This window comes from Eretmochelys imbricata, chromosome 11 (genome assembly GCF_965152235.1).
Source record: "Eretmochelys imbricata isolate rEreImb1 chromosome 11, rEreImb1.hap1, whole genome shotgun sequence".
Taxonomy (NCBI): Eukaryota; Metazoa; Chordata; order Testudines; family Cheloniidae; genus Eretmochelys; species Eretmochelys imbricata.
Window position 1 is genome coordinate 72,951,339 of NC_135582.1, and position 22,752 is coordinate 72,974,090.

At 46.2% G+C, this 22,752-nt stretch overlaps 1 protein-coding gene across 1 annotated transcript in view; it reads right to left on the bottom strand.

The window, feature by feature from the left end:
- The window catches only part of LOC144271876 (aryl hydrocarbon receptor-like), a 148,448-nt gene that overhangs the window by 85,443 nt on the left and 40,253 nt on the right, over positions 1-22,752 (bottom strand). Inside the window, exon 2 of the mRNA XM_077829484.1 lies at positions 1,888-1,901. Coding sequence (XP_077685610.1) covers positions 1,888-1,901 — 14 coding nt within the window. The remainder of the gene's footprint in view (positions 1-1,887; positions 1,902-22,752) is intronic.

The following is a 22,752-nucleotide window of genomic DNA, read 5'->3' on the forward strand; positions in this document are numbered from 1 at the left end:
GAGTCAACAGTGTGCCCTTGTTACCGAGAAGGCCAATGGCATTTTGGGCTGTATATGTAGGGGTATTGCCAGCAGATCGAGGGACATGATCATTCCCCTCTATTCGACATTGGTGAGGCCTCATCTGGAGTACTGCGTCCAGTTTTGGGCCCCACACTGCAAGAAGGATATGGAAAAATTGGAAAATGTCCAGCAGAGTGCAACAAAAATAATTAGGGGACTGGAACACATGAGTTATGAGGAGAGGCTGAGGGAACTGGGATTGTTTAGTCTGCAGAAGAGAAGAATGAGGGGGGATTTGATAGCTGCTTTCAACTACCTGAGAGGTGGTTCCAGAGAGGATGGTTCTAGACTATTCTCAGTGGTAGAAGAGGACAGGACAAGGAGTAATGGTCTCAAGTTGCAGTGGGGGAGGTTTAGGTTAGATATTAGGACAAACTTTTTCACTAGGAGAGTGGTGAAGCACTGGAATGCGTTACCTAAGGACATGCTGGAATCTCCTTCCACAGAAGTTTTTAAGATCAGGCTTGACAAAGCCCTGGCTGGGATGATTTAGTTGGGGACTGGTCCTGCTTTAGCAGAGGGTTGGACTAGATGACCTCCTGAGGTGCCTTCCAACCTTGATATTCTATGATTCTATGAGCTCGCCTGACCAAACAGGAAATGAGATTCAAAAGTTCCTGGGGCTTTTCCTGTACATCTGGCCAGTGCATCTGAGTTCAGAGTGCTGTTCAGAGCCGTCACAATGGTGCATTGTGGGATCGCTCCCAGAGGCCAATACTGTTGAATTGTGTCCACACTAACCCTAATTCGAAACAGCGATGTTGATTTCAGCACTAATCCCCTCGTGGAGGTGTACAGAAATTGATTTTAAGAGCCCTTTATGTAAAAAAAAAAAAATGCTTCGTTGTGTGGATGGGTGGAGGGTTAATTCGATTTAATGCTGCTAAATTCGACAAACTCATAGTGTTGACCAGGTCTAGGGCAGCGAGGCATAACTTGCCGCACTTTGTTCCAGGCTGACTCTTTACCGACTGACTGATCACACGCTTCCTTGCAGAGCCCCCTAGCCTACAACCCGGACCAGGCAACTCCCCACTCTTAAAGTGATAGGTTGCAATTCCAACACAGTCCTCGATACACCACACAGAGCACAATGAAGTCTTGGTCCATGATAGTAGTTCCTAAGTGCTACCACAATACAAACAACAGCAACTACAACAGTCCCTAGTGTTTAATATTTATGCCATGTAAATTACATGGGTGGGGCTCACTGCACCTATGAGGCCACAGAAGGAAATGGGACTGAGCCTATTAATGCTGCCCACACCACAAATGAACCCAGCCCTGCTCTGCACAGAGATAATGCAACAAAAGGAGCCTTTCAGAAGGTCTTTGCCTTTGGAGCAGGCACCCGAGAGATCCTGTCTCCAATGCACATTTGTTTCCAGGAGACACACAGGCAATGCAGGAAAATTATTATTGCAATTCAAAACCCATGGAGTTACAGCAGATCAGAGCAAAACAATTCCAGTTCTAACAATTTTACAGAGCATGTTCCCCATGGTTTAATATGAAGTGGGGACTGTTCATATTCAATACAGTGGAGAGGGAAGACTCAAACTAAGCCAAGAGAGCTAGAGGAATACCATTACTGGCAAGATCTCAACCTGAGCCCATCAGAGCATTCCTCTGACACATAGCACTGGGCACGAGAACCAGCTACAAAAAAGCAGCCTCTCTGGACACATGCATCGATCCCCTGGGCCTGCTTTTTGTTATTTTTACACACACACACACTTGTGCTTAGATTGGGGCGGTGAGGGAAGATAGATAGATATTAGATAGCTAGATATTAAAATGAATTGCTTGTTCATCACACTAGACGTGAGTCACCTGTGCTATTATATGGCACACACCTGGCTGGTTTTTCACCAACTATCAATTTTGCTGGTGTCCAGTGTACGCTGGTGAGTGGAAGTCATTAACTGAATAGTCATTTGTGTTCTGAGTCCCATTAAGTTTTCATAACTTCACCACTTTTGATCCAATAATGCAGTAATTAAAATAATCCAGTAATTAAAAATACTTTACTACTTAGTATAAATCCTCATCTTTCAGCTCAAGATCTGGGGCATTTATACTAGCCACAAAACCATTCCATCACAGGCAGTCTGTGCTCAGGAGAGGAACAGGACTGGATGGTCTAGGGTGCAGGATTGCATGGTCTAGTAGGGTTACCACCTGTCCAGGTTCTACCCAGACAGTCCAGCTTTTTACTTGTGTGTCAGGGTGCCATTTAGGGTTGCCAGGTGCCCGGTTTTCAACCAGAAAGTCTTTCTGAGTGGAGCATGGGCAGGGCCTTGGGGGAAGAGGTGGAACAAGAGGCGGAGCCTCGAGGGAAGAGACGAGGTGGGGCAGGGCCTTGAGGGGAAGAAGCGGGGCAGGGGCAGGGTCTCTGGGATCCAGTTACAAGCAACTAGAAAGATGGCAAGCCTATGGTTTAGATCAGTGGTTCTTAACCCTCGGGCCACATACAGGCCCAGCTGTGCGCTAAAGGGCGGTGGGGTCCAGGGCCAGGGCTGTCCCCAGCACCACACAACAGAATCTGGGGTCAGGGTCAGGGCTGTCACCCAGCCCCCTGTGGCAAGGTCCGGGGTTGGGGCTGCCGTCCAGGCCCTGCACAGCAGGGTCTGGGATTGGAGTCGAGGCTGCTGCTTGTTCCCACATGGCAGGGATTGGGGTTGGCGGTGGGGTCAGGCCGGGGCTGCTGCCTGGCCCCACACAACTGGGTCTGGTGTTGGGGCTGCCACCCGTCCCCACCCTGCAGCAGGGTCCGGGGTTTGGGCTGCCACCCGTCCCCACACAGCAAGGTCTGGGGTCAGGGGTGAGGGGTGAGGCTGCTGCTTGTCCTCACATGGCAGGCGTCAGGGTTGGTGGTGGGGTCGGGTCTGCTGCCCAGCCATGCACAACAGGGTCTGGGCTGCCGCCCTGGCCCCACACAGCAAGGTCCAGGGTCAGGGCCACCTTATGTCTTGTTCATATTACTGTGAGAATGCCTCTATTCAATAGCTCTAAATGCTTCTACAGCACTAAAAGAATCACACCATAGGTGAATTACACAAGCCAACCCTAGTCCAATCAACCTAATCCTGTAAAACAAATCCAGCTGTTCAGCCAGAGCAACGGAATACAGAAATACTCAAGCCTGCCTTCAAACCCCTCTTTCAATAATGTTCCCCCATCACTATTTTCCAGGGTGTTAAGAATCTCCAGAGTAGGCAAGGAGCTAAAAATGGCTAATATATTTTTTTTTAAACACACACACACTTCCCTCCAGACCATTTCCAGCATATGAACACTCACCTCATCAGCACAAAGGTGGCCCTTTGAAAGCTATCACAGAGTGATCTGGTTTTCCTTCCTTTCCCTTCAGATCAGCTCCCCAAGGAATTTTTTAAAAAAGTAAAATCGCATTTTCTATTACGCGATTCCATCTCATCTCCTGAAATTAAGAACAATCCCCCTTGCAAACACTTCAAAGAAAACATCTGGGAACTATGTGCGATAAAGGACGCAGCTCAACAATGAGACATTTCTTTAGCTCTTGCTGGTTAGCGAACAGCATGCTTTATCGCTGCCAAACCCAGGGCAAAAATGAGAGCAAGCTCTGTAAGCATCACAGACACACAGAGCGAGGGTGTTATGCTTCGCTCACAACTGGATTTGTCTCTGTTGTGCCCTTTACAAAGAATGGCTTTGAAGTTTGCGAGGGTTCAAAGGGACTGCAGTTGGTATTCGAGTTCCAGACAGCATTTGTCGAGAAGATTAAATTATTATTCACATTCTGAAGAACTCACCAGTTTGAGTGGCCCTAGCCTCTGTTGCCATAAGCTGGGAGTGGATGACAGAGGATGGATCACTTGATGATTCCCTGTTCTGTTCATTCCCTCTGGGGCACCTGGCATTGGTCACTGTCAGAAGACAGGATAGTGGGCTAGATGGACCTTTGGTCTGACCCAGTGTGGCCGCTCTTATGTTCTCTCTTCTTTGCTTTTTATTTAAATACGCGTGTCAGCTTTTCAGACTGAAACCACTCCACTGCGGGAAGGCTGTGATAGCACAGGCTGCTGCTGCATAGCTCTGGACAGAGCCCTTTTCCTGTCCTTTCAGGCTGTTGGTGCCATTTAGCCTAGTACTCTCCTTTCTATGGCCCTGGTGGGGAAGGGAGTGGATGGTGGTGGTAATGCAGCTGTGATGCTCCGGGCTGGGTTGCTCCACATGTGCTACAGATGGCACAGGGCCTCTTCCGTCCAAGCTGCCAGGCATGGCACCGAACTAAGCACTCCCCCAGAGCAGAGTGCACAGATCTCCACAGTATGACCCTCTCTCCTGCCTCCCTTGCTGTGATGGTCATGGAAACAGTGAACAAGTGACACTGAGAGCACCATCCACCTCAGAACCTGTTGAAACAAAGGAGGCAGCGCGCACAACAGGGCTATTGTTTCACGCTCTTTGTGAACACAGCCTGACACCTCAGCCTTTGTTATACTTGCTTCAAGTTCTGAAGATGCAACCATGGATTCTCTGCAACCATTAGAGCTACAGACTAGCTCAGTGGTTCTCAAACTGTGGGTTGGGACCCCAAAGTGGGTCCTGATCCTATTTTAATGGGGTCGCCAAGGCTTGCATTAGACGGGCCCAGGGCCAAAGCCCAAAGACTTCAGCCCTGGGTGGCAGGGTTCAGGTTACAGACCCCCCCACCTGGGGATGAAGCCCTTGGGCTTTGGCCCCCCCGCCCATGGTAATGGGGTTTGGACGGTCTCAGGCTTTGGTCCCCCTACATGACCCCATGAGGTCAATTTTTGTTGTCAGAAGGGGTTCGCAGTGCAATGAAGTTTGAAAACCCCTGGCTCATTGTGTCTTTAGGAAAGCAGAGACTCCAGAGAACAACTGAGAGGTCTGCCTGCATCTCTTCAGCCATTCCTTTGTCCCGGCTTTGGGGAACAATGATCTACTGCCAGGTCCCTACAGACAGAGCTCCTAACAGCTGTGCTCTTCTGTTAGTTCTGAAGACTTAACTGAGAACCCAACTTCCCCCATTCCCAGAGCCTCTCAAACCCAATAGTCAAAGATCAATAGCTTTGCAGATAGCCCAGAAAAATGTATGAGTTTCCTCCTTTTGCAGGGAGTTGTAAGGCATGGAGTGAAAATTGAAACAGAAAAGGCCTAGGAAGGTGTAGTTGCTCTTTGTCTTCCTTCCCCCCATCCCCTTCATGTAACACACCATATAGCAGCAAAGAGCTCACATTCCATTCTCCTATGCCAAAGGCTAACCTATCATTGAAGTAATGCACAGATTCAACAAAGGAAACTGCACAGTGAGCATACATGAATATGCCCCATTAGGGTACTTCTCACCGCACAAGTGTTGCTGTGCAGCAACTGTAAGTGCTTCTCAACTCCAGATGCCAAAACAAGACCATAGCCATGTAACAGAGGAGACGACCAGTTTCCTTTTCTAGCTGTTGTTTGATCCCTCACAGTCAACAACTGCTAGAGGGAATACGGGTTTGGGTAAACTGTAATGTATTTGCAAAGCATGCATACAGAAATAATAATGGGTGTTATTGAAGCTGTAACAGCAAGTAGAAGAATCAAAACATATGTATTAAAAATAGCCTTGGGTATAGGTTTTAAGTATTAAGCATTAAGGGTTTAGAGAAGGGGTGGGCAAACTACAGGGACCACATCCGGCCCTCCAGATGTTTTAATCCGTCCCTCGAGCTCCCATCGGGGAGTGGGGTCTGGGGCTTGCTCCACTCAGCTCCTGGAAATAGCGGCATGTCCCCCCTCCAGCTCTTATGTGTAGAGGCAGCCAGGGGGCTCTGCATGCTGCCCCCCCCCCAAAAGAACTGCCCCTGCGGAAGGGGCAGCATGCAGAGCTGCCTGCCTGCGCCTCTGCATAGGAACAGGAGGGGGGACATGCCTCTGCTTCTGGGAGCTGCTTGAGGTAAGCGCTGCCTGGAGCCTGCACCCTTGACCCCTGCCTGCACTCCAACCCCCTACCCCAGCCCTGATCCCCTTCCTTCCCTCTGAACCCCTTGGCCCCAACCAAGAGCACCCTCAACACCTCACCCCAGCCCCACCCTTGAGCTGGCACCCCCAGCCAGAGCCCTCACCCCCTCCCAAGCCCCAATTTCATGAGCATTCATGGCCTGTCATACAATTTCTATACCCAGATGTGGCCCTCGGGTCAAAAAGTTTGCCCTGGTTTAGAGTGAGGCTCCGTAGAAGTTGGCAGGTTGCATAAGCTAACGTAAGTAATATGTGCTTTGCCTAAGGATATAACATTTAGCATTACGTATTTTGCAGTAGTTTAGCAATGCATTCTGTGATAATTAGCTAAATCAAAACCAAATTTATGGTAGCATCCTAGAGTATTTTTGCAATAAGGTAACCATGGAGCTAACTAATAATGTAACAAAACTACATAGACTTTAACTGATGCAAGAGGCTTGTGTCAGTGGTTGGAAGTTTAACTGTGGTTACTGGAATACCACACATGGGCAAGGGCCAAAACCTTATCAAATATGGTTGCAGCCATGTGTGGGTGGATAGAAAAAGGTGTATAATAGATGTGGTTATCTATCCTATTACTGGGATACTGGGGATGACATGAAACACCCGGGTAGGCAGTCTGTAGGAAGCTGCAGGAGATGAGTCATGAGAGGACATATTTTAAATCAAGTCCTTCTGCCTCCCAGAGCTTCCTTACCCCAGCTGTGAACTTGCCATATGGTACAGCCCTGGCATGTTTGACCGATTGGGGTTTCTTCCACTCCTAATGCTTTGGCGCAAGCCCAAGCAGCTGGTTTTTGTAATTGAAAGATGAGGGGTTGGCAGCAGATAAAATGGAAGAACCAGGAGGTGTCCTCCATCCACATTCATGCCATGTGGTCTTTAAAGACCACACAGAGAATGACACCCCACCCCCGAACAAGTGATGTTCTCTGGCACCAGGGTACAAGGAGGTACAGCAGGTTGTTTGGTGTTTTCTGTTTTGTAAATTATTATTAATTTGCAACTATATCAAGTTTCAGTGAATGGTCCCTTTCCTGGAGGAAGCTTTACCACCAGCATTTAGATCCACACACACCATTTCCATCCATTCTGTTTCAATCAAAGCACTTCAACAGGCTCAGCATGTCACTGCAAATTCCACCCCCCCCCCACTTCATTCAATCTGCAGTCCCAATGTGGGGACAGCAACCTCTGCCCCTTCCTTTTGTGCACTCCTTTGTTCTTCCTGCCCAAACAGCCAGAACAGCTGCATCTGAACTGTTTATAACAGAGAGGGAGACTACAGGGTGGGAGTTAGGAGAGTGAGACAAGCTTAGTAAGAACTGTTCCTCCTGTGAACACATAACCACCACACTCAGATATGATGCTAAAATGCCATGGTGATAGGCATGCTTTGAGAACCTGACCAGGATCACTTGATTATTTGTTCTGCTCATTCCCTCTAAAGCACCTGGCATTGGCTATACGAAGTCAGGGCACTAGGCTAGATGGTCAGTCTGGCCATCCTTATATTCTTAGAACAGAATCTCCACAGGGTCAGATTTTGCTCCTTGGCAAGACACCTAGCTGAATGGAACTAGAGCGGACCATGTTTGCAGACCGTGGATTGGATATGGATACAAATTTTGTACCCATGCAGGGCTCTACTAATAACCCCATCCACTAACAGGAGGAAGGGTCAAACAATCTAGGCGCTAAAGTGAAAATGATTCAAGCCAGCTACTGAAGCTGCATCTCCCTGACATCCAAGTGCACACAGCTTTTCTCTCTCCTCTACATAGTCCTGTCTTCCGCAGCCTGTAGCTGTGAATAGGGTGTAGAAGAAAATAATTTTCAGGGCACCCAGCTGGCTATTCCACTCTGCCAATCAGTATATTCTGATCTCTTTTTCCTGACCATTCTCCCTAAACACCGGCTTTACCCTTGGCTAAGCCAGCACTTTGGCACATCTGCAACCATTCCATGATGCTTCCCTGAAACTCTTAACATTAGGAAATTAACCCCAGTGCAAGATTCCAGAGCTAGCTGGAGGGATTCCAAGCCACTCAACACTAAACAGATCAATTAAAGCTTTAAGGGAGTCTCTCCTTCTGATAAAAGCGGAAGATGTGGGTGTCGTTCCACACCATGAAGGAAACAGTTATCCCAATGGCCAGCATTGTAAAGTCAAAAGCAAGCTGTATTTCAGCCACAAAGAGGCTGAAAGTCAGTGGAGTATCTTTGGATTTATCATGAGGTCCTTTTATCTCACATCTGAATAATGATCACAGCAAACGGGATTGGTTGACAGGGATGTGTATGCTACTAGTACATTATTTTTTTCTTCCTTCATGTAAGCAGTGAGTTTCACTACTTAATCGTTTAGGAGCCTGTTACACAGCCAGAAGGAAAAGGAAAGCAGCCATAGGAACACAGAAATAAGAAACTTATGGATTGGTTCCACTACAGCAGCAGAAGGCAGTGGCCAATACCAGATGCCTTGGAACAGAACTGCTTGAAAATGAAAAATAATTTCACCACAAAAGTTCAAAGTTTCACAGTCCTCTTCATTTCATTTCTTGAATTTTGTTAATGTTGTTTATCGATTTGAATAGAAATTTATCATTTTCCCTTTTCAAAATGATAAACCTTTAGAAATGAATATTTTGGTAAACTTAATCAGATGAGATTTTTTTGGGGGTAAAAATTTAGAATTAAAAAAAATTACTTGAAAATTTTCTATGATGAAAAGCAAAGCAAAAAAAGTGAAAAGTTTCACTGTCATAAAAAGGGTGTTTTTCACAACAAAATGTTTTAAAATTTTTGTCCAACTCTATTTTGAAGGTACAAAGCTCCTATAAAAAGGCAATTTTCTTTGACCTGTGTAGGAAGGATGCAGATTATGTCCTGAAACACAAAGATTGTTTTGCCGTATACATTTGGCCTCCTGGCTATTGCAGTTGTGGATTTTCTTATCCATGTAAACAGACAATTCTTTTGTGAATCTTACTAAGTTCACAATTCAGTTAATATTAGCTGCAAAGTTACTGTGCGGGATTGAAGTGGGCATCCTCCAGAGTCTTTGTAGTGTTAAACCAGTTCCTAGAGAACAGGTTTCTGCATCACAGAAACCAGTGACAAACACTGTTAAAAACCGTTCTGGCTCTGGTGCATGGCCCGCACACGCACCCACATTTGGAACCCATCTAGGGACCATCACTGGAAGAAGAACCACAGTTATAAATTAGCTAATAAGTGGAAGGAAGGATGGTTTTCTGGTTAAAGCCTCAAATGAGGCTTTAAGAGATTAACGCTCAATTCCTCTCAATCCATCCTATGCCTCTTAAACAGAGATAATAAACATATCCTTTCTCCTATCCATTCTCTTTCCTGACTGAACACACACAGCAGGGGGAGAGATATGTAAGCAAAGGATATCACTCGCCAGAGCGGCTATTCCTGTACTATGTACAAAAACGAAAATGCACCTTTAAGAAAGGGCCCTCCCCACAAAATGTGTGGTATGGTGTTCCTTCTCCCCCTGTGTTTCTTTCTAATGTAAGATCCCCCTTTCTGTCAGCAGCCAAACAGGAGTTCTACACAGCATTAAACCACACACACAATGATGCACTGGATCTTGCCCTGTACCTGTTTCTTCCCAAGACTGGGTGAGTTTAAGAGCAGAAGGGCTCTTGTGGAAGGACAGAAAAATGAGTCAACATCTGGGGGTAGATTTTACAAATTGTTCTGTCTCTGGTAAAAAATTATACTCAGTGTAAAAGTTTAATGTTGCATAGGCAAGCACTGAAAAGTAAGGAAGTGATAGAATTTAGCTTTCCTCTGCATGCAACCTTAATTCAGCCCCTTGTGTATTTGCATTAGGATACAGTCTTGTCCAACATCACATAGGAAGTCTGGTACAGCCTTGTACATCCCATGATTTCACAGGCAACCTTAATACTGGCATTTCTTAACTTCCATGTGCTTGACTTTCAACCTTAAGAATCTTTTAATATTGCTTAGGTTTTTTATAAAATAAACTGATAAAATAGTAATTTCATCACATGGAATATACTGAACCCATGGGTCATCAGTAGAGTTTGACCAACAGCACAGAATTCTACCAAAGGTATAACTGGTAGCAGTAGAAGGCTGTTATCCTTTTAGGGACCAGTCTATAGAAGACAAAAAGCACACATCTTGCCAGAGTCTTAGGCCTGATCTGCACTACAAAGTCAACATAAGTCACCTTGCGTCAATCTAGTTCTACGTGTGTCTATAATTAAATTTGTTTTGCAGTGATGTAAGCACCTTGTTACACTGACATAGTAACCCTACCACCCCATGGTTGATATACTGATGTCAACACAGTGTGACTGTAGACATTGCATTACCTATGTTGACCCTAACAGCCACTGTCCCACAATGCCTGACTCTGAATGCTTTAGTCACAACTGTGAACTCCATTGCTGTGGGGTCATGGAGACCAGAAGCACTCTCCTCCTTTAATGCCCTGTCAATTTTTGAAATGCCTTTTCCTGATTGTGCAGCTTGGCAAGTACACCTAGCAGGTCTCCATTGTTGTGTGCAACTGCCCAGCTAACCATGCTGGCTTTTGCCCTCCTTCCTGGAGTAGGCAGAGACACAGGATCTCCTTGGCCTGTGGGGAGAAGAGGCTGTACAAGTATGGCTATGGACCCACTGTAGAAATGTGGATATCTATGAGCATAGTGTATAGGGGATGCTGGAGAAGTGATATGACAGGGATCTGCATCAGTGCCTTGTGAAAACCAAGGAGCTGCAGCAGGCAAACCAGAAGGCCAGAGAAGCCAACAATTGATCTGGTGCCAAGCCACAGATCTGCCACTTTTACAAACAGATGCATGCCATACTTGGCAGAGACCCCACCCAACACACCACTCTGGATACTTCCAAAGCCCCTGGTGTGAACAGTGAGAATGGGTAGTGGGGAGGAGGAAAACGGGGAACATGCAACTGGGGGTCCAGGTATGTGCCATGAGGCAGGACCTGTTTGAGACTCCACCACAGTCCAGCATGGACAAGCCCGAAGCAGTGGAAAGATCCTTAGGTCACCATGTAAATTTATTTCCCATTACAGTGTTGGCACCCACGACTCAACAGGACACAGCTTTTGACTTTTCCTTAATTTACTTGTAGTATAAGAGATAGTGGTACAACAAAGGGAGGCAGAGTGGTTATCTGCTTTTTATTCTCTTGTAGAGTTAAGCAAGCAGGGTCATGTGCAGCAGTTTAGTTATGTGCACAGGAATGTCCCTTGAATCGGAGAGATCTCAATGAAACTTTAAGGGAGATACTCTGTAGTCCTTTGCTGGAGGTTTCTAGGGATGGCAGCCTTATTTCTTCCTCCGCGGTAGGACACTTTTAGACATCAGTTGGTGATAACTTCAGCAAGCACCATTGCAGTACACAGGCTCACACCATCCAGGCCCAGGCAGCTTTGGGGCACCAGCAGCAGCTGCTCTCTGTGCCTTTGATACCCTCAGGAGTGAGATATCAGCTAAAACCACTACCGCCTGTGGGAAACAGTGCCAGTATTTAGTGCCATTGCTACTAGAATCATGCAACTGAGCAATTTCCTTCTCATTTCCCTCACCCCTGGTGGGCCACACTCACCATGGCTGGTGCTGTGAGTAGCACAAGCAATCCCAAGCAGAAGTGTCAATAGCCATGTCTTGTGTAACACTTTAGGGGAAGGGGAGTTCTCTGAATGTTAGCTTTTGCTTTCCATTGTGACTACTGACAATGGTACCTCCATGTGTTTGATTGGTAGCTGCTGCCATTGCAGCCTTCAGGGGTTCCCCCTCCACACCCGTGGAACACCTGAGCCAGATAAGAAGGAGAAAGACAAGAACTTGGATGATGTGTTCAGCAAGTCAGTGCTACATCAGACCATGAGCACAGAGCCTGGAGGATAAACACTGCAGACAGCCTGGAGAAGGAAAGAGTGGAGAGGAGAAAGACCCAGGAATCTCAGCAGGAAAAGGAGAGGGAGATGCAGCAGGCCACAATGGGGCTTCTCTGGCAGCAAACACACATGCTGCAGACATTTGTGGACCTACAGGTTCAACAGTCCCAGGCTCGCCTCCCTCTACAGTCCATAGAGAACTCCACTGCAGCACTTCCCTACATCCCCACCCCTGCAACATTCCACATGCTATCAGAAGCCGTTGCACTACCCCTCTTCCCCCATGGACATTAAAGACAACCACAGCTTCTGATATGCTGACCTATGAAAGCCATGGTTGGTGTGTGGATAGCTGAAATGGACATGAATGTTCTTTCCCCATCATAATAAATTAATAGAACAGAAGTTAAGTTTCTGATGTACTTGCTTTAAAATTGCAGGGGTGGTTTTTTTTTAAAGTACTGATTTCATTACAGAATAACATTCTATTATTTAGAATGTAATTCATCTTTATTAGTTTACAACATCTGCTGCAGAGTGCCTAGCAGTTCTGAAAGCACCCACCACTTGTTACTGTACAGTGTGACACAACTCGTAGGAAGAGTGACCAACAAAAAAATAGGTGATTGACAGTGCTGTATTCACATATGGTCACCAAGCACCACACAATTCCTAACAGGCTCCAAAACAGCAGAGCCAGATAAAGCACAGATCAAAATGTGTTACTGAGGATCACTGCTAAAGTGGTCTTTCAAAGCATCCCTGAGCCATATAGCTCTGTGTTGAGCTCTTCTACTATCCCTTGTGTCTGGCTATTCAAACTCAGCAGATAGCTGCTCTGCCTCCACAGAAACTTTCCCTCTTTGCTTCACAAACATTATGCAGGACACAGCAAGCAGCTATAACCTTTGCAATATTATTCTCACTGAGATCCAATCTTGTGAGTAAACACCAGCGATGCTTCTAACAATAAAATCACATTCAACTGTCATTCTGCACTTGCTGAGCTGGTAGCTGAATCTTTCCTTGGTGCTGTCAGTGTGGCTGGTGTACAGCTTTACGAGCCAGGGGATTAAGGGGTAGATTGGGTCTCCCAGGATCACTATTGACATTTCAACATCGCCCATTGTAATCCACCAGTAAGGAAAGTCCTTGCTTGTAGCTTTCTGAACAGTCCTGTATTCTTAAAGATGCAAACATCATGCACCTTGCCTGACTAGCCAACACAGATGTCAGTGAAGCATCCTTGGAGACCCAAAAGTGCTTGCACAACCAAGTAGTCATTTCTGTTGATGTACTCTGTGGCAAGGTGGCCTGGTGCCAAAATAGGCATATGCATGCCTTCCCTTGCTCCACCGCAATTCTGGAACCTCACTGCTGCAAATCGATCCACTGTGTGCTGCATGTTGCTGACAGTCACACTCCTGTGTAGCGGGAGGTGGTTAATCGTCCTGCATGCTTGTATAACAATGGCCCCCCATAGTGGATTTTCCAACTCCAAAATGATTTCCCACTGCCCAGCAGCAATCTGATGTTACAAGTTTCCACAGTATGATTGCCACCTGCTTCTCCACTGTCCGGGCAACTCCTATTGTTGTGTCCCTATGCTGGAGGGCTGGGGCGAGCTTGGCACACAGAGCCAGGAACATGGCCTTGCTCATTAAAAAGTTCTGAAGCCACTGCTGGTCATCCCAAGCCTGCATTACAGTGTGATCCCACCCATCAGTGTTCACTTCTCAGGCCCAGCAGAAGTTTGCCACCATTGGCAGCTGCTCCATGCAAAATCTCAGCCCAAATAATTAAAGTTTGGCAACATTATTAGCAACTAAAATCAGAGGTTTATAATATTAAGTGTTGGGCAACTTATAACAAACATTTTAGAGCACATGCGTTATGTAATATATGTATACACATCTATTATGAAATATATATTTAATATCAAGTTTAAATATATCTCAACATTCTAAGGCTTTTCTTTCAGAACCCTGAAGCTCCTAGTTTCCTTCAGTTATTCGGATAGCAAGTTTTTCTGCTTTTCTATTAAAGAATGAGGGGAGAGAGAAGGAATGTTTAAAGGCTCATAGCAAAGAAAGTTTGTTACCAAAAATACATTGAGTTGTGCAGTTTGACAGCACATTTTTGGTTTAAAAAACAAACAATCGCTAGAGGGCAGGGTCTTTGTTGCACCATTTGGATTTAAAAAAACAGAAAGCCCCTCTCCCCCTAAAGTTCTCTGCTGCATTCCCTAGGGATAGACACAGATGCCCATTTGTGAATCAGTTAATCCCAGCTGCCAGAAAGATGACAATCCAGATCACACATATTGTAAAAACAAAAAAGAAACAAGAAATAGCTGTCTCTCCGTTGCTGATGCACTGAGGGCAAAGTCTTGTATTTAGTTGCCTTTGGAGATTTAACCCCTGAAATGCAGGAGCCCAGTGAGAGGGGTTGGCTTTTCATTTCTGTCTTTAGCCCCGGGTCTGTACACTGTGCACTGAGGATAAGGAATTGGTTAAAGGGGAGACTACAACGGGTCCTACTGAAAGGAACTGTGAGGCTGGAGGGAGGTTACCAGTGGAGTTCCTCAAGGATCAGTTTTGGGACCAATCTTATTTAATCTTTTTATTACTGACCTCGGCACAAAAAGTGGGAGTGTGCCAATAAAGTCTACGGATGATACAAAGCTGGGAGGTATTGCCAATTTAGAAACAGACCGGGATGTCATACAGGAGGATCTGGATGATCTTGTAAACTGGAGTAATAGTAATAGGATGAAATTTAATAGTGAGAAGTGTAAGGTCATGCATTTAGGGATTAATAACAAGAATTTTAATTAGAAGTAACGGAGGAGGAGAAGGATCTTGGAGTATTGGTTGATCACAGGATGACTATGAGCCGCCAATGTGATATGGCTGTGAAAAAAGCTAATGCGGCCTTGGGATGCATCAGGAGAGGTATTTCCAGTAGGGATAAGGAGGTTTTAGTACTGTTATACAAGGCACTGGTGAGACCTCACCTGGAATACTGTGTGCAGTTCTGGTCTCCCATGTTTAAGAAGGATTAATTCAAACTGGAACAGGTACAGAGAAGGGCTACTCGGATGATCCGAGGAATGGAAAACTTGTCTTATGAAAGGAGACTCAAGGAGCTTGGCTTGTTTAGCCTAACTTAAAGAAGGTTGAGGGGAGATAGGATTGCTCTCTATAAATATATCAGAGGGATAAATACCGGAGAGGGAGAGGAATTATTTAAGCTCAGTACCAATGTGGACACAAGAACAAATGGATATAAACTGGCCACCAGGAAGTTTAGACTTGAAATTAGATGAAGGTTTCTCAGCATCAGAGGAGTGAAGTTTTGGAATAGCCTTCCAAGGGAAGCAGTGGGGGCAAAAGATCTATCTGGCTTTAAGATTAAACTCGGTAAGTTTATGGAGGAGATGGTATAATGGTATAACATGGTTTTGGTAATTAAATATTCATGGTAAATAGGCCCAATGGCCTGTGATGGGATATTAGATGGGGTGGGATCGGAGTTACCCAAGAAAGAATTTTCTGTAGCATCTGGCTGGTGAATCTTGCCTATATGCTCAGGGTTTAGCTGATCGCCATATTTGGCGTCGGGAAGGAATTTTCCTCCAGGGCAGATTGGAAGAGGCCCTGGAGGTTTTTCGCCTTCCTGTGTAGAATGGGGCACGGGTCACTTGCTGGAGGATTCTTGAAGTCTTTAAACCACGATTTGAGGACTTCAATAGCTCAGACATAGGTGAGAGGTTTTTTGCAGGAGTGTGAAATAGACAGTAAAATTAATTGGCATCATAATCCATTCCAAATACAATCAGCCAAAGTGTAGTGGTGTATGTGCCTTCTAAGCAAAATATGCATGGAAATAAGTACCTGAATCAATTCATAGTTCCAATTATGAATTGATAGAGATGCCATGAAATGGCCAGTCACACAATTCAGACTCAAAACAGTATCAGAGTACCTTTCATAAAAAAAACATAGACCCCACAGAAAATGCTAACCTTTCTATATGCAGTGTTGTGGTAGCCATGTTGGTCTCGGGATATTAGAGAGCCGAGGTGGGTCTAGACTAGATTTACTGGACCAACTTCTGTTGATGAGAGAAACAAGCCTTTGAGCTTACACAGAGTTCTTCTTCAGGTCTGGGAAAGGGACTTGGAGTGTCACAGCTAAACACAAGGTGGAGCAGATTGTATAGCATAAGTAATTAACATAGTCCTCAACCATTAACGTAGTCGTCATGAGGCCAACCAACAACTCTCCAATGTCAAAGACGACCCCACACCACAATTTACCCAGGAATTTAAGGATATCAAATCCTTCCCCAAACAACTCCAAGAGAAACTCTAGAAACTCATCCTCCAATAATTTACATACAAGATACACACGAGGAAATCCAGGCAGACCCAACATATCTGACCACCGTACTCTTACTGAGAATGCCTCCGATGAAGTGAGCTGTAGCTCACGAAAGCTTATGCTCAAATAAATTGGTTAGTCTCTAAGGTGCCACAAGTACTCCTTTTCTTTTTGCGAATACAGACTAACACGGCTGCTACTCTGAAACCTGAGATAACATTGGGACTCATAGAAACCATCCTCAAACCACACGCCACACAATGGGCCAGCTTCCTGCAGAACACAACCAACGTCTTCCACAAAATGTAACATTTTCAACCACCCTCAGAACACCATCTTTGCCATCATGGATGTCATCTCCCAATACACCAATATCCCCCATAATGATGGCATAGCTGCCTGCCTCAAATAGTTACAAGACAATGAACAACCCTCAGATATCCATTTTACATTCAACAACAATCATAGAATCATGAATCATAGAATATCAGGGTTGGAAGGGACCTCAGGAGGTCATCTAGTCCAACCCCCTGCTCAAAGCAGGACCAATCCCCAATTAAATCATCCCAGCCAGGGCTTTGTCAAGCCTGACCTTAAAAACTTCTAAGGAAGGAGATTCCACCACCTCCCTAGGTAACGCATTCCAGTGTTTCACCACCCTCCTAGTGAAAAAGTTTTTCCTAATATCCAACCTAAACCTCCCCCACTGCAACTTGAGACCATTACTCCTTGTCCTGTCCTCTTCTACCACTGAGAATAGTCTAGAACCATCCTCTTTGGAACCACCTCTCAGGTAGTTGAAAGCAGCTATCAAATCCCCCCTCATTCTTCTCTTCTGCAGACTAAACAATCCCAGTTCCCTCAGCCTCTCCTCATAAGTCATGTGTTCCAGACCCCTAATCATTTTTGTTGCCCTTCGCTGGACTCTCTCCAATTTATCCACATCCTTCTTGTAGTGTGGGGCCCAAAACTGGACACAGTACTCCAGATGAGGCCTCACCAATGTCGAATAGAGGGGGACGATCACGTCCCTCGATCTGCTGGCTATGCCCCTACTTATACATCCCAAAATGCCATTGGCCTTCTTGGCAACAAGGGCACACTGCTGACTCATATCCAGCTTCTCGTCCACTGTCACCCGTAGGTCCTTTTCCGCAGAACTGCTGCCTAGCCATTCGGTCCCTAGTCTGTAGCTGTGCATTGGGTTCTTCCGTCCTAAGTGCAGGACTCTGCACTTGTCCTTGTTGAACCTCATCAGATTTCTTTTGGTCCAATTCTCCAATTTGTCTAGGTCCCTCTGTATCCTATCCCTGCCCTCCAGCGTATCTACCACTCCTCCCAGTTTAGTATCATCCGCAAATTTGCTGAGAGTGCAATCCACACCATCCTCCAGATCATTTATGAAGATATTGAACAAAACCGGCCCCAGGACCGACTGCTGGGGCACTCCACTTGACACCGGCTGCCAACTAGACATGGAGCCATTGATCACTACCCGTTGAGCCCGACAATCTAGCCTACTTTCTACCCACCTTATAGTGCATTCATCCAGCCCATACTTCTTTAACTTGCTGACAAGAATACTGTGGGAGACCGTGTCAAAAGCTTTGCTAAAGTCAAGAAACAATACATCCACTGCTTTCCCTTCATCCACAGAACCAGTAATCTCATCATAGAAGGCGATTAGATTAGTCAGGCATGACCTTCCCTTGGTGAATCCACGCTGACTGTTCCTGATCACTTTCCTCTCATGCAAGTGCTTCAGGATTGATTCTTTGAGGACCTGCTCCATGATTTTTCCGGGGACTGAGGTGAGGCTGACTGGCCTGTAGTTCCCAGGATCCTCCTTCTTCCCTTTTTTTAAAGATTGGCACTACATTAGCCTTTTTCCAGTCGTCCGGGACTTCCCCCGTTTGCCACGAGTTTTCAAAGATAATGGCCAATGGCTCTGCAATCACAGCCACCAATTCCTTTAGCACTCTCGGATGCAACTCGTCCGGCCCCATGGACTTGTGCACGTCCAGCTTTTCTAAATAGTCCCTAACCACCTCTTTCTCCACAGAGGGCTGGCCATCTATTCCCCATGTTGTGATGCCCAGTGCAGCAGTCTGGGAGCTGACCTTGTTCGTGAAGACAGAGGCAAAAAAAGCATTGAGTACATTAGCTTTCTCCACATCCTCTGTCACTAGGTTGCCTCCCTCATTCATGAAGGGGCCCACACTTTCCTTGGCTTTCTTCTTGTTGCCAACATACCCGAAGAAACCCTTCTTGTTACTCTTGACATCTCTCGCTAGCTGCAGCTCCAGGTGCGATTTGGCCCTCCTGATTTCATTCCTACATGTCCAATCAATATTTTTATACTCTTCCCTGGTCATATGTCCAACCTTCCACTTCTCGTAAGCTTCTTTTTAATGTTTAAGATCCGCTAGGATTTCACCGTTAAGCCAAGCTGGTCGCCTGCCATATTTACTATTCTTTCAACACATCGGGATGGTTTGTCCCTGTAACCTCAACAGGGATTCCTTGAAATACAGCCAGCTCTCATGGACTCCTTTTCCCTTCATGTTAGTCCCCCAGAGGATCCTACCCATCCGTTCCCTGAGGGAGTCGAAGTCTGCTTTCCTGAAGTCCAGGGTCCGTATCCTGCTGCTTACCTTTCTTCCCTGCGTCAGGATCCTGAACTCAACCAACTCATGGTCACTGCCTCCCAGATTCCCATCCACTTCTGCTTCCCCTACTAATTCTTCCCGGTTTGTGAGCAGCAGGTCAAGAAAAGCTCCCCCCTATTTGGCTCCTCTAGCACTTGCACCAGGAAATTGTCTCCTACGCTTTCCAAAAACTTCCTGGATTGTCTATGCACCGCTGTATTGCTCTCCCAGCAGATATCAGGAAAGTTAAAGTCACCCATGAGAACCAGGGCGTGCGATCTAGTAGCTTCTGCGAGCTGCCGGAAGAAAGCCTCATCCACCTCATCCCCCTGGTCCGGTGGTCTATAGCAGACTCCCACCACTACATCACTCTTGTTGCTCACACTTCTAAACTTAATCCAGAGACACTCAGGTTTTTCTGCAGTTTCGTACTGGAGGTCTGAGCAGTCATACTGCTCCCTTACATACAGTGCTACTCCCCCACCTTTTCTGCCCTGCCTGTCCTTCCTGAACAGTTTATAACCATCCATGACAGTACTCCAGTCATGTAAGTTATCCCACCAAGTCTCTGTTATTCCAATCACATCATAATTCCTTGACATCACCAGGACCTCCAGTTCTCCCTGCTTGTTTCCAAGGCTTTGTGCATTCGTATATAAGCACTTGAGATAACCTGCTGATTGCCCCTCATTCTCAGTATGAGGCAGGAGCCCTCCCCTCACAGACATTCCTACCTGTGCTTCCTCCCGGTTTCCCGCTTTCCCACTTACCTCAGGGCTTTGGTCTCCTTCCCCCGGTGAACCTAGTTTAAAGCCCTCCTCACTAGGTTAGCCAGCCTGCTCACAAAGATGCTCTTCCATCTCTTCGTAAGGTGGAGCCCGTCTCTGCCCAGCACTCCTCCTTCATGATCATGTATGTTTGATGTTGTCTTGAGAAAACATGGGCCCAAGACTACAAGAAAGATGTGGAAAATTGGAAAGAGTCCAGCAGAGGGCAACAAAAGTGATTAGGGGACTGGAACACATGACTTATGAGGAGAGGCTGAGGGAACTGGGATTGTTTAGTCTGCGGAAGAGAAGAATGAGGGGGGATTTGATAGCTGCTTTCAACTACCGGAAAGGGGGTTCCAAAGAGGATGGATCTAGACTGTTCTCAGTGGTAGCTGATGACAGAACAAGGAGTAATGGTCTCAAGTTGCAGTGGGGGAGGTTTAGGTTGGATATTAGGAAAAACTTTTTCACTAGGAGGGTGGTGAAACACTGGAATGCGTTACCTAGGGAGGTGGTGGAATCTCCTTCCTTAGATATTTTTAAGGTCAGGCTTGACAAAGCCCTGGCTAGGATGATTTAGTTGGGGATTGGTCCTGCTTTGAGCAGGGGGTTGGATTAGATGACTCCTGAGGTCCCTCCCAACCCTGATATTCTATGATTCTATGAAAAGATATGAAGAGGGGGAAAATTAAGAAAACAGAGGAAAAGAAGGCAGAGAAGGAGAAATAGGGAGAAAAATAATTCATTTCTAGTAATATTTGATTTTACAGGCAATGTCATATTCATTGGGATCAGAATTCAAATATTGGCTCCAAAAATCTGAAGACAAACACGACTCTCAGCCCAGGATGGGCTCTGCCCTTCATTGTGTATCTTTGAATAATTGTATAGTTACTTGTACAGTGACAAGGTTTTTTTAACCTATGCAGCCACCTGTACCACAGATATCCAAATCCAGAGTCAGAATCCTAGTTACAGCCAAGAAAAGGAAAAGACATTGCTCTCCTTGTTCAACAATTTATTACAGCACTGTACCTTGGCTCCCATCTACACCACTTTAACCCTTCTGCTGCTAATGACTCTATCAGGGACATTCCACAGCCACACTGTACCTGACCTGTGTTACTAAACCAAGAAACATAGGACCTACCATATCAAATCAGAGCAATGATCCATGTAGTCTAGTAGCAAGTGGCAAGTACCAGATGCACTAGAGGCAAGAGCAAGAGACCCATTTCCAGTTAATGGACTTATCTGCACAGAGGGAAAGCTTGTCAGTTGCCAGATGATTTATACTCTGATGCCTGAGGGTTTATATACCATAATACATTCACCCTACCTAATGCATTTGTGAATGTTCTGATTATCTTTGTAAATGTCCCATCCTTCTTTGAAATTCTACTAACATCTTGACCTCAGGTACATCTTGTGGCAATGAGTTCCACAGGCTAATTAACATTCCTTGAGCTACACAGGCATGACGCTGAAATTCTAGGGCCAGGACAATGAAAAAGGGCCCTACCTAGATTCAAGCATTCGGAGTACTGGAAAGGCTATGCATGCTGTGCCATGATCTGATTCCATTTTCTATTAAGAAAGCAACCCTTGTTCAAGACTGGTGGGAGAGAAACTGGAGCAGGATTGCCAGGTGATTGAACAGTTGGGAGGTCTGCAAGAAGTAAGAGAAATTTATTTAAGCCAGTAGAACATTATAGCATAGCCCTCTGGGGAAGGCAGCTCTCTGCCTTTCATCTTTCTGGCAGTTCACTTTGTTTTTGAGATGATAGCTTGAGCTTACTCAATTGAAGAGTCCTTCTGCAAAGCAATCCTTGTTGAATTGGGACCTGCAGACATTGGGGCAGTTCCCAGTAGCAGGCCATTCCCAAGGCCTCGTGCTTTGCCCACAAGCTACGATTACATTTTTAAAGCACATGTTGTGGGGGAGGGAAAGACTGTGTGGCAGCGTAGGTTAGTCTGCATGTGCTACCAGGAAAAGATTACAGAGACAGAGACTTCAATCAGGCCACATAGCCTGAGACCTCAGGGTAGGATTGTCAAAGGAAAAGGAGACATGTGGGTGTCCAAATCCTGGTGACCACCGAGTGGCTAAATCCCTCAGGCTCCACAGCCAGTTCCAGCCTTCCAGTGATAGTCTGGCCCCAAATCACAGAGAACAGCCTATGGTTGGGGCCTCCTTACTCCGTGCCAGAGCAATGCAGATAGAGCCAGAAGTGCAGGTGAGCAGAGGAGACCATGGGGGAAAGGCTCCTTTTTTCAGGCGCCTGTCAAGGGGGTGCCTCAGCCCTCTCTGATGTGATGGCTTCCCGGGGTCCCATCACTGGTATTCAGGCTTGGGTCTCCCAGCTGGCAACAAAGTTCTATCTCCCAGCCCTCACCTCTCCGTGACCTCCTGAACCCTGGGGACCTGCCCATTGTCTGTAAGGGGGGCTGCACCATAAATGAAATTAAAAGGGATATTCCTGGTTATTCTACAACCAGCTCATTCACACTGGGATGGGCAGGTGGGTGAGCTTTCACCCCAATGTGGCCAGGAGGTCATTGCACAAAACTGTATCATCCCCTTCCATATTTCATCCACTAAAACCCCTTCCAGTTTGAATCTGAATTAGGGAGCTGCTGAATTTCCAGGAGGGCTGGCTTACAAGATGGCTGGGAAGCCCAAGGGGACTGCATGTTGGGCCCTGGCTGCGGTTTACAGCCCCCACACAAAGGAAGCTGGGGAAGTGATGGAGAGACTGCCTGTAGGAAAGCAGATAGGCTGCAACTGCTAAGATAGAAGGGTCTATGGGGGAGGGACCAGGACTGTGAGTGAGACTCTGCCGGGAGGCCAGGGCCAGACTCTCCCTCACCTCTTGACTAGGAGGAACAACTGGACTCTTTTTTTGCTTCTGTCTTTTTTTTGCCTCTGTCTTCATGAA